This window comes from Xiphophorus maculatus, chromosome 22 (genome assembly GCF_002775205.1).
Source record: "Xiphophorus maculatus strain JP 163 A chromosome 22, X_maculatus-5.0-male, whole genome shotgun sequence".
Taxonomy (NCBI): domain Eukaryota; kingdom Metazoa; phylum Chordata; class Actinopteri; order Cyprinodontiformes; family Poeciliidae; genus Xiphophorus; species Xiphophorus maculatus.
Genome location: NC_036464.1, coordinates 7,350,070 through 7,362,085, shown reverse-complemented (window position 1 = coordinate 7,362,085; position 12,016 = coordinate 7,350,070). Strand labels below are relative to the sequence as shown.

The following is a 12,016-nucleotide window of genomic DNA, read 5'->3' as shown; positions in this document are numbered from 1 at the left end:
AAATTGTGTTGCCTAAATTTATGTAGTTTTTTTTTTTTTTTTTTTTTTAGCCTACTTCAAATTGTCAAAACTGTTTTTTGTTTTTGGTGATCTCTTGAGTAAATAGTATCACCTGAGTATGCCAACTGAAAATGTGGATAATCGCAATTAATACATGATTCATAAAGAAGGGCAATAATATTTTTACTATTGTCAAGTTTATTTGGATAGGTTCTTTCATTAAAATGAAAAGTGTGTTATAAAAGCACATTTTATATTGACTAAGCTTATATCTCATATTAAACTGGGTTTCATTTACATGTGGCAAAAAGCAGAAGAAATCTGCGGAGGAAAATCCTTTTTTTCACAGTTCCATATTTACATTTTATTTCCTCCACAGATATTACACTGAGAGAATATTATTTCAGATTTTTAGACGGTTTACATATGAATGGGTTCCTGAGAAAATGCCCTGTAAGCATCACAGCGACTTATAAACCATCTGAATCTTTTATAGGTCAACAAGACCTGAGAGAAAACTTGCAGAATTGCTTGGATTTAAATGATAAATCTCATTGAACTGCTGGGTTGCTTGAATATTTAAACACCTCTTCATAATTCACATTTTTATACAACACTTAACACCACTCTGAGCAGGCGCTTCTCGTTTCTGATGTCCATGGTTTCCCGTTGTGTCGACTAAGAGCTGCTGACCTGATTATAAGCAGGATCATATCGTAGCTGCGAGTCTCGGGCTTGATCTCCAGTCAGGGTCATACTTCATAGCCGTTGGTAATCCTCACAAACTGTGCATATGCGCGATAGCGAAACCTTCCGTGTCACAGGGGCATGAAATGAAAACATGCATGGATGGATGTGTGGGGAAGCTGTTTCATAATTATCCAGGCTGTAATTTGGTGATTAAGAGCGCTAAGATAAAGATTAATTGCAGAAGTATTTTGACTGTAGAACAGCTAATTGCCTCTTTTCAGCAAACTGTAAAAGGATGTTGCTCAGAGCTACTGTGTTTGGAGTGTGTGCATACAAACAAATTTAGAATGAATTAGATGAACTATGCCGAGAAACATCAATTTTATTTGCTTCACTCCTGCACAGGGGCATCTCTGTTTAAGAATAAGGAGTCGAAAACTTTGTGAAGTCCCAACTCATGCTGGGTTTTAGGATACTCCAGTAAAGATGAGCTTTAGGCACACACATCTCAGCAGCATCAAAGACCTCCTGTTGCTCCGTCAAAAAAGTATGGTATTTTCTTTTATAGAAGATGGTTGTTTCAAATCTTATCACTTTTCCTCCAGACAGGAGGATCAATACTTGATGAGGATTCATTTTCTCTGCTGGTTTGTTCTGGTCACCTCCAAACATGCCTTCCCTGAAAAATACATTTGTGACTCGACTCTGTTGCCATTTAAGACTGCCGAAGGTCAAGTTGTGAATTTACAGACACTGTTTATCTTGCTGGCTTGTCCCAGGCATCTTTGTCAGTGTTTATATCGTAGGTGTGGATAGGCAGACTTTCCAATTTATTACATTTGAGAGGGGAAGAGATGACTCAAGAACCTGTTGGAAAGTCGTCGTAAGAAAGCCTAGAAAAGTTTGAGCTACTTCTGAAGATATATGAAGCATTTATCTTCGTCCTGTCAAAATGTAATTTGGTGGGGGGAAAAAAACTATATCAAGGGAAAAGTTGACTAGCAAAAATGAGTTGTGCCTTGCTAAATTATTCATTTCATCTTGAACTTTTCCATGTTTTATCCCATTTTCATTCATTGTCATTCATTTTGCTGGAATGATGCAGAAGACCAACATAAATCATTACATAATGGTGGAGTGGAAGGAAACTGTGCATAGTTTTGTTTCTTTTTAACTGATATGTAATCAGCCCACTTTGTAGAAACACTTTTAATGGGGAGTGTCTTCAGGAATTTTCAAGTTTTTCCTCAGAGTCTTAATTGGATAATTAAACTTTAACTAAGCCATTATCTAGACTACTCGATTGAAGGTGAACCTCCCAGGCACATGTCTTTGGCAGCTTCTCACAGATTTTCATCCAGACTTGCTCTGTATTAAACTCCATCAGCTATGACCTGTAAAAAAAAAAAAAAAGTAAACCCACAGTATGATGCTGCCACAACCATGTTTTACTGTTAGATTGGTGTATTTGGAGTAAAATGCAGTATTGTATTTCATAAGTACAAAATTTTACATATAAGCAAAAAATACAAAGTTTTGATCTCATGTAACCCGAGAACCTCCCTCTACAGGCTTGCTGTGTCCCTTAGATTAAATTGATATTTTGGTAACTTTATATCTTATCCGTTTGACATATTTTTAAAATATTTAATCAGATTTTATGATCACTTACTCAGTACTTGAGTCGTCTTTTTATGAAATACTTTTTTTTATTATTCTAGAGTAATTTCTTGGAAAGCTACTTTTTACTTTTATTTGAGGAAAAATGTGTTAAAATATTGCTAATCTTATTTGAGTGCCTATTCCTCTCTCATTATTTAATATGAGGACTAAACCTAATCTTTAATTTCTATGTAGAAGTAGTGCTTACTATTGTTTTTTTATAAACAATGTCGATGTGAACGATTTTACTCTGTTTGTTTTGCCGTTGATCAAATTGAGTTATTCCAGTAACTCTATTTCTTTCAGTTCCACTTTCCAGCTCTGTCAATTCTCAGTCCAATCATCAGTTTTGACCACACTGCTTTTCTCCGCTCGTTTTTCCCTGAACCAATCAAAATTCAGTCTTTTTATTCCTCTGTGAGTTATCCAAAGCATCTCTGACTTTTCTCAAGCTACCTATACATACAGGAGGTTCATTCATTTTTCTGTTTTCAGGATTTATATGCATCTACTGCTAATCTAATGATGAGGCTTATGTGTCACCAACACACCAGACTAAGCCTGCAGTATGACATTTAAAATTAGTCAGAACATGGATGATTCCTGGTTGTAGAAGTATTTGCAGGTGCATAATGAACCCAGTACTAAAGGGCATTATGTAGATTTAAGCAGGATCGTTAACGATGGCAGTTCTCCAACTACAAAAATCTCAACAAGACGTTGAAATGATAACTGCAGTGGCCATATGAGACCCTTTATAGACAGAGATGGGTATATCCTGGGCTTCCTCTGGATAATTGCTCACAGCTGGAGAAAAGCATGCACCCCTCCAAATTGCACCTCCAGGATGTTTAATAAGACTGAAGGAAGCAGCGAGTTTTCCAGGCTTTAGTTAAAATGTAAAATATGTTCTACTATCAAAGGATGGAGGATGGGAAAAAGGACTCACAGGCAACAAAAATATGAAATTATATTTTAAAAATTAAATATCAAATCAATTTTAATGTACCCTGATAAACTAGTGTAATATTTTGTTAAACAATCGAAGCTGTGTGATTTTTGTTAGAAACATTATTTCAGATCTGGAACCTTGGAAAGATTTTTCAGTAAAAGAAATATAATTTCCAAGTTTTGTTTCTGTTAACAAGGACAGTTTTAATGGAAAAGCTTTATGTATTTACCCAAGTTTCATAACTGGGAAGTTTGCTTTTGAGTAAATGTCACTAGATGTTTATGATTCTACTTTATGAGATTAAAGCAGAAAAATATGGTTAAGAGAAATATTTTGCCACGTAATTAATAACATTTTCAGTTTTAAGCAGATTTGAATCTGTCAATAAAAATTTTACCCTAGCATTGTTTTTATCTGTGAACCAACTGCATGTGCTAGTAAGCAAAACGTGCTGTAATTGTAATTGACACCTGGGCTGCACTTTGGATCTCCATGCATTAAATTTTCTTAATTTGTGCAAGATTTTCTCATGTTGTGAATATAAAATAATACATAATGAACACATCAGTTTCTGCTCCATAAAGTTGAGCTTTAGCAGTTAGTTTTTTAAATGCATCTCTTTATCTTAAATCTTTTTTTTTCTGTGAAATTTGTACAGATATACTTCGGGAAAATTATCATTACAAATTTTCATATTTACATTAATGTCAGTTACATTTGTGTAGCACATCTGTTTCTGTCACTTGTAAAAACATTGTTTTTAAATCCATACACTGTTTAAATGTACAGTGTTGATAAATTCAGCTGAACATATCACATTGTTTTTATATACCATTGTTTTAAAAGAGGAATGTTTTCCTTTCATTGCAGCTGTTCTGTATAAACGATATTATCCAATAGTGCATTATAGTGGCTAAATTGCTGATGTTGTATCTTTACAAGCCAACAACACCGACAAGTAGTGCTGACTACAGCAGTCTTAATGTGAAATCCTGGTTTGTGCCACTTAATGCTGCCACCTTTCCGTAGCTGAGCCTTGCACAGATGTAAATGTTAGATCATCTCCTGCACTCTTAGGGTTTTAGCAAACACTGTGCTTTAAATTACACACACACACACACACACCCACACCCACCCACACCCACAGGTGAGAGAAATTAATTCCAGACCATTTGGGGAAAATAGTACTGTTGATGACCAGAACAATGCTTCTTTTGTGTGTGCAGTTTTGCTAGGGAATAAAAATTCCCTTTGAGGGAAATATATTCAACGAAGGCAAACAAACAGTCAAAAACTTAAGCTCTGACTCAACTGGTGGTGTGGGTGGGAAAAGAGCTTGTGAAAGAGCAAGATTTGTCATATCAAGACAAGACGTGTGCCTGGCTGTTTTTGTGGATTCACATCACTGCACCAAAGTATCTATTTTGTCCTTTTGTGTGAGGAACAGAATGACAGTGCTTACAACCGCTGTTGCCACTAAGCACAAGCTCAGATAGTCGCTGTGTGCCTGAGGTGGATATTAAACAGGCTTTCTTATTTAGGATTCATTTACCCTCCTTCGGCGTTGTTTCTTGGCAATGCATTTAATCTCAAAGAAATAGCAGCATGGTCATTATTTGCATTGATCAAACTGTTCATAGCATATACAGAGTTGAACATAAATGATTCCATCATCAGAAATAACCCTGCAAAATATGATAAAACTCAAAGACAATTTACATTTGTGAAAGAAAACTTTACACCTTGCATTGCTCCTTTCCAGAGTGAAATAATTAAGCAAAACATACTTTTGAAAGTGTAAATGTATATTTGATTTGTTTTTTTTATATGTTAAAATTCACTATTCAGGCTCAAATATATTTATACACCCTGCTAATATTTGTTTAAATATCTGTTGGAAAGTTGCACCTTGACCACAGACTTTTTGAAATGATCAACAGACTTCTTGCTTTAATTTGTTTGGATATCCAACCAATTCAACTTATTTCAATTGGTTAGGTGTTGATTAATTAAAATGTTTTCATTAGACATTTTTTGTTGTTGTTGAGACGCCAGTTGGAACATCTTGTGGCACAGAAGTGACCTGCATATGCAGAGCATCACACTCTGTATACTGTGTTAACATTTATTTTCATAAATGCTGTTTTGGCACAAGGTTTATTTTGAAGTCCCTCATGGATGGATGTAAGCTTCTCACCTGGACAGAATGGATTATCTCATTTTTTTTTTCTCCTAACTGGTCACAAAGTTGGCATTTACTAAATAATTTCTTTAAAAAATAAATACACTCATTGGACCAATAACTTTAAAATGATTTTATGACAAAACCCTCTTACAGCCAGTGAGAAAGCAGGAAAGCCTTTATCTTTTACACAGTATTTGATCAAAGAGTCACATATAAAAACGCACTTCTTTTAAGAGACAGGGCTTTCACCACTGTTTTTTTACCCTCATTACTTTGATTTTCTCATTGGGTCTCATCTCACTTTGACAAGGTAAAGCCCTCGACTACTAAGAAACAACTGAGAAACAGAAATACACGCCACAGCACACAGACCCTTAGGTTTTCGATTGGAATGCAACACACAGTTCAAAAATATACTCTCTATTTTTTTGCAGTAGATTTTCTTTTTCTTTGTACATATAGAAAAAATACACAGGTAATTAAATTCACCATGGGAAATGCTTTGAGTCATCAGTAATGCAGCTGTGACAGCACTGCTCTATCTGCACTAAGTGTCTGCAGTGTCCTGTGTGCCATTAAGCATCAGGGATCATGATCTCCCGTGTGTACACATGCGTGTTCACACGACCTAAAAGGTGTGGAACACTGCTCCCTGCCAGCATCCTGAGAGTCCCATTTACTCATATTGACATTTCGTAGGGTTCACCCCCTACATTATGTCATGTGTGTTCACAGGTTGTCACTTCGGGTAGAGGCGTCTGGTCCTGCATGACCACTTGAGGTGGAGTGGGCGCAGGACGAGCTTGTGCAACTGAGTTTTTCTGCAACTCCACTCCAAAGGCAGGAGGAGCGTTCTGCAACTGTCTTCTGTACTGCACAAAGCTGCAGGTCTTTAGGATGATGGCCAATATGTTCTTTCCGATTAGGATCCCGGATACTCTTGCGTCCCTGTACAGAAACATGTTCCCTCCGCGGATAAAGAGTGTGATAATGTTAATGGTCACCAGGCTGAGGATGGGGTACAGTAGCATCTTGTGGGGGACAATATTTATGCCCTGCATGCTGATTTCGCTCAAAGACACACAGGGCAGCACAAGGAGCAGAATGTAGCAGTAGAAAAACATGAGGCCTTCTGCCCACAGAGGAAGCCCTTTCTTCTGAGGCTCCCATAGGTTAGCTTGGATGTCCAGTATGTCCAGCAAGTCCACCACTACCCAGAAGAGGCGATTGCGAATCTCCTCCCGTTTCTTGAAAGCCCTGACGTACTCCATGTGGTCGATGGCCACCAGCACAATGAACAGCACTGGAATGCAAATGGACAGCAGCAACGTCAAGGCTTTCCTCGCGAGAGCGTCCAAGCTCTTCCTGTCTGCTTTGTAGTTCTGATACACAAAGTAGACTTTGATCTCGAGCACAAAGATATAGAGGAACCAGAGGATCATGGCATAGCCTCGTTTGGCAGTCCGCACCTCAGCGCCCACCCACACTGCTACGTATCGAAGCACAATCAAAAAACAGATGTCCCCCACCATCACCATGATGCAGATGCCAATCTTGCGGGGTCCGTGGTTCTGCTCCACCAGGTAGGCATCAATTAATGCCATGCTGCTCATGATAAGAATGGTGGAAAGGCAAACGTGGGGCTTGTTGGTGGGGGGTGGGGGTACCATCCTTGCCTGGGTTGAAGGTGGTGGGAAAGGAGGAGGAGAGTTGCTGACTGGGGAGTGCAGAGGTTTCTCAGTTTAAACTAGATGGTGGTTTTCCCCTCCATTGCTTCTGTCTTGGAAAGAATCCAGGATACATTAATTGGATTCCCAGAGATCACTTCAATCAATCTCCGTTTGTGCCCAAGCCACCTGCCGGGTAGACAGCACCCCTCATTTAGTAAATGATGCTCATTGGCAAATGGTGTGTAAACATCCAGGACAACTTGTCAAATGAATTAATAGATGTCAAGATGTGCATACCTTTTACACCTTAATCATCATTTGTTAAACATAACTGTTCAATCAGTGGGTTTCAATTTGTGTTATTAGATTAGACAAAAGCTGCATCATTGTGCTTTCACTAGAGCCATCCATTATTTGGACTCAAGCTTAAGATTTAGAGGGAAAAAATCTAGCCCAATACTCACTTGTCCCTTTTCATACTTTTTTTTAATAAACGGCGGCAAGCAATCATCCATGAGAGAAAACCCGTAGGTAATCCACAGGAGAAGAGAAAATGCCTGAGATCTTCTCCTTCTCTCAGACATAAATCCAGCAGACGTAGATGGATTTTTTTTATTATGGTGCAAAGAAGAAATCTCAAAATACTGCCGTCATAATCCACTTTCTACTCTGAATCAGGAGGAGGCATCTCAACGGTCCCCAAGACAACTCTCCATTTCTGTAACTAAGAAGAAATCTGTGATGTGCTCAGACAGTTTACAGGCCCAACTCCAAAAAATAAAAAAAGTAGCAAAGTTTGAAAAAAATCTTACTTTAGAAGACAAATTTCTCCCAAGAAGTTAATATCCGTCATCCACAGGCAACAACATGAGACATTTTTCTATTTTCTTGGTTAAGTCAGAAGAAACTGAAGGGTTGTAGTGGATTTTTAAATGCGGTGGGTGTCTGGCTGTCCTTTTTCCACTCTGGTGTTTGTGAGTGTGTCTCTCTGTGTGCGTTTCTGCTGTCGCCACGCTTCGTTTTCCGAAGTAAAATGCTGCCCCCTTGGCAAGATCCTGTCTGCTTTTCCGCTTCTCTGTCTCCTTCTGGAAGCTTTTTGCCAGAGCCACCAGGATCAACAGTGTCAGTGGATTACCCTGTCCCCAGTCGGCACCACTGGCACAGCGTTACTCCAACGCAGTCGCCTCTTCCCTGTCTCTGTGCGCTCCTTAGCCCTTCTGTATGAAGAGTAGAGAGAAGCACTCCTCTGCCGTGTGCAGACGCACTCCTGAGGTTTCTTGTGCTCTGGAGCTCGCAGCCACCTTCCTCTTCTTTCTCCCTCTTCTGCTGAAGTAAAGGCACTTGCTGTGTGGAGGTGATGCTCGGCAGAGCACAGCTGCAGAGAGACGGAGAGAAAAGAGGTAGAGAGAGAGAGAGGGAGAGACTTTTCCAGAGGGTGGAAAGAGGCGGACTGAGGAGGGGGGTTAGCTGAATGCACAACTTCTCCCTCTCTCACCCCTTTTCCTCCTCTTCTTTTTTGTCACATTATGCTTAGCGCTGATATTCTATTTTCTCCGGCAATCTCATTTTTTAGTTCCCAGATGAAGTGGTGCTTTCCTCACTCTTTAAGAAGCTTGTTACCTCAACATGCATTTTTTTTCTCTCTCTTTTTCTTGACTTGGAAGGTGCAGAGATTTAGAGTGAGCCATTGGACAGAGGAAATCCTCTTCAGGACGACGGGATGTAGAAATCCAGCTTGCCAGACGGCTGTGACTGTTGGTGGGGAGAGTTAGTGAGGTGAAGGGGGGAGGCAACGGCTCCTCCTGACAGAGAGCCTTTCTATTGATCCACCAGCAGAGCAGTGAATCAGGACACTGAGATGGGGCCAGAGACCACAGATGAGGGGTAAGACGGGGAGGTACAGGTGTGGAGAGAGCAAATGAACAAAAAAAAATAAATGCAAGATAAGAACATCTGAGATAAGACTGAATAAAGAATGCATGGGTTGGGACTAGATGTCAAGGCAACATTTGAGTCAGACAGAATAAATTGAAAGATGTTACAGTGCCTTTCAAAAGTATGTTTCTCTTAAAAAATTTGCCCTTTCTTTAGGAAATTGCTTAAGCTCAGATTGAATAGAGTGTGTCTGTGAGCAGCAATTTCCAAATCTTCCCGAAGGTTTATTGTCGGATTTAATTTTGAACTTTAACACATCATTTTGCTCTAAACCATATGTGTTTTAATTTTAGAGCTGCTGTTCTGCAGAAACTCTCAGGTTCACAGCAAACCCACGTTTTCTTCCAGGATGGTCCAATATTAGTGTTGTCACTAACTCAATAACTTCCCAATAACTCTGAGTGGCTTCCCTTTCACCAGGTTAAAAATGTCCCTATAGCATGATGATGCCAACATCATGTCTCACCGTGGGAGTGGAGTGTTTAGGGTTGTGTGCAGTCTCAGAATCGATTCATGTATGAAACTGTGAATCGACTGTGGGCTTAGTAAATCACTTTAAAATCCATTACAGTGTATGCTAAGGGTCTGCAACTCCAGGGCCCAAGTGCCACTGTCCTGCAACTTCTGGATGCATCCCTGATCCAACACACCTAAATCAGGCTTTTGCAAAACCTGCTGACATGCCATGGAGGTAATTAAACCTTTTGATTTAGATGTTTTAGAGCAGAGATACAAGACGGCAACACTTGGTGACTGGAATTGTAAACTACAAGAGTATGTGTTGTGTGACAGCAGAGCATTAAGCATGTGACTTTGCTCCTTGCATGCAGGTTAAACAATAATTTAACTTGGTGGGAGGAATCTTCTTGTTGATCGTGTTGCACTATGTGACGTAGTGGGTGGGCATTGAGGTGCAGACTGCCAAACGAGTTTACGCCATAATCCTCTGGCTCTTCTTCATCTTTGTACTGGAGATGAAAGTCTACGTTGTGTATCAAAACTACAAATAAAACCGGAAAAGCTTTGCATGTCAAATAAGTTTATTTTGTCATCTGACCGCCAAAACTCTTAGACAACAAGGGTGACGGAGACTAAGACAGAAGAAGCTCGCGGGGGTTCTTCTCCGTATTCAAAGATTAAAGATATATTGTAATCTAAATAAAAAGCAGCCCATACAATAATAGTTCCCTAGAATCAATTTTAGTGTGTTATCAGTAAGCGCTATGTGATGGTGAATTATTAAATAACAACCAATGCCCTTCATTCACTTATTTGTATCCTTCATACAAGGATGAAGGATATATATGTATGTGTGTGTATATATATGTATGTGTGTGTATATATATATATATATATATATATATATATATATATATATAATAAGACCATACTACATATGTATGGTCTTCTTGCACTGTTGATTCTAGCACAGAGCATGCCACTGCTTACAGCTTCCGTTTTCCTCATTATACACATCATAATCTCATCTGATGAGAATAATTTCTTCCAAATGTTTGCCTTCTCTCCCAGATAGCTTGGGGCAAACTGCCATGGTGCTTCTTGCATCTTTGCCTTTGTCATTCTTTCATAAAGGCCAGATCTGTGGAGAGAGACACGATGACTTAGTTGTTCTGTCAGCAGATTCTTCCACTTAAGTTGATGATCTTTGTTGCTCCTCCAGAGTTACTGTGTGCCTTTCGGCTTCTTCTCTGCTCAGCCTTGCAGTTAAGAAAGATGAACATGTCTTGGTAGGTTTGCAGTTGTTTTGTACCGGTTTTTTTGCATTTCTTGGTCTTCATTGTAATGTTTGTTCACTTTTGTTTCCTAACAAACCTCTGAGGTTTTGTTGCAGATGGACTCGGTACTAATTCAGAAGCAGAGTATCAGAATATACTTTTATACTTATATCATTTTCTTTCAACTTTTAAATCATGTGTTGGTCAATACATAAAATTGCTTTAAAACAATTTGAAGTTTGTTTTTGTAAAAGATAGTGTATTTCTGCATTTCTCTTTAGTAGGAGAAGGTTGGTGTATTTACTTTGAGATGCAGCATGTTAACACAGATACTTGTGTTTATCCAGCTGGGCCAATTAGGGATAATCCTTTCTCAGAGGAACCACGCTGCTTTCATCACTACAGTATGAAGCCATTCACTTGCTGCCTCATGAATTGCATTTTTTGACGACTCAAAAATATTGGTTTCCTATGCTTTGTGCGGCTGCACTTTTCATCCGACTGTGTAATGACAACTGAAGATAATCGCAGTCATTCTCTGCTTTCCCCCCCTAACAGTTATGAATAGATCTTGCTTCCAGCTGTGGGTCAGCTGACAGCTGCCATCATGGTGGTTTACGACCTTTATCAGGCCCATTTTTTTCATTTCTGGCATATGGATGCCTCATGTATGAGAAATGATGTCAAGTGAAAAGCCATTGGCCTTTTGCTTGCTTTCTCATTGACTATTTCCTTTGGATTTATTGGTCGTTATTTAACAATGACCAGAGGAGTGATGAAATGTAATTTTCTTTGCAAATTGTAAAATCAGAGTTCTTTCCACAGCAGTTCTTAACACATTTCAGTATTCATAATAAACCCACGTACTAGGCCTTGCTTTAATGCTAAGTGGTGTTTAAGGGTTGTGGCAACATGGAGGAGGTGTGTTTAGATAAATGAAACGTTGTGTAATGGAAGGTCACAGGTCTGATCTTCTCGGCAGCCAAACACGCCTGCTAACAGCCACCTGTCCTTGAACAGGACACTAACCCACTACCTGCCCACTCAGAGTCACTGTGGGTGACGGAGCAAGCTAAACGCTGGAAATTCAAATGAGGGCATGGCTTGTCTGTTCAACAGGGGAGTAAATCTGTGATCTTAATAGTATTGCTCCACCTAAAATCAGTATTGGAGAATGATACAGCAC

General features: G+C 39.2%; 1 protein-coding gene across 2 annotated transcripts; it reads right to left on the bottom strand.

Moving 5' to 3' along the window:
- Positions 1 to 250: 250 nt before the first annotated feature.
- On the bottom strand, positions 251 to 8,859 carry LOC102233203 (transmembrane protein 121-like). Of its 2 annotated transcripts, none has more exons than XR_002752048.1 (2): positions 7,624 to 8,859; positions 251 to 2,084 (listed from the first exon to the last, which is right to left on the bottom strand). XR_002752048.1 is itself a non-coding variant. In XM_005795132.2 (2 exons), the coding sequence occupies exon 2, from the start codon at positions 7,157 to 7,159 to the stop codon at positions 6,209 to 6,211; it is 951 nt and encodes a 316-aa protein (XP_005795189.1). In that variant the 5' UTR covers positions 7,160 to 7,345; positions 7,624 to 8,838; the 3' UTR covers positions 5,605 to 6,208. The 2 variants fall into 2 exon arrangements, 1 of the variants encoding a protein (XP_005795189.1); XM_005795132.2 differs by lacking the exon at positions 251 to 2,084 and adding an exon at positions 5,605 to 7,345 and having other exon boundaries at positions 7,624 to 8,838.
- Between the last annotated feature and the right edge of the window lie 3,157 nt (positions 8,860 to 12,016).

What these genes read in the sequence shown, in the direction of transcription:
- LOC102233203 (XM_005795132.2), bottom strand. Translation starts at nt 7,159, where the DNA reads ATGGTACCCCCACCCCCCACCAACAAGCCCCACGTTTGCCTTTCCACC.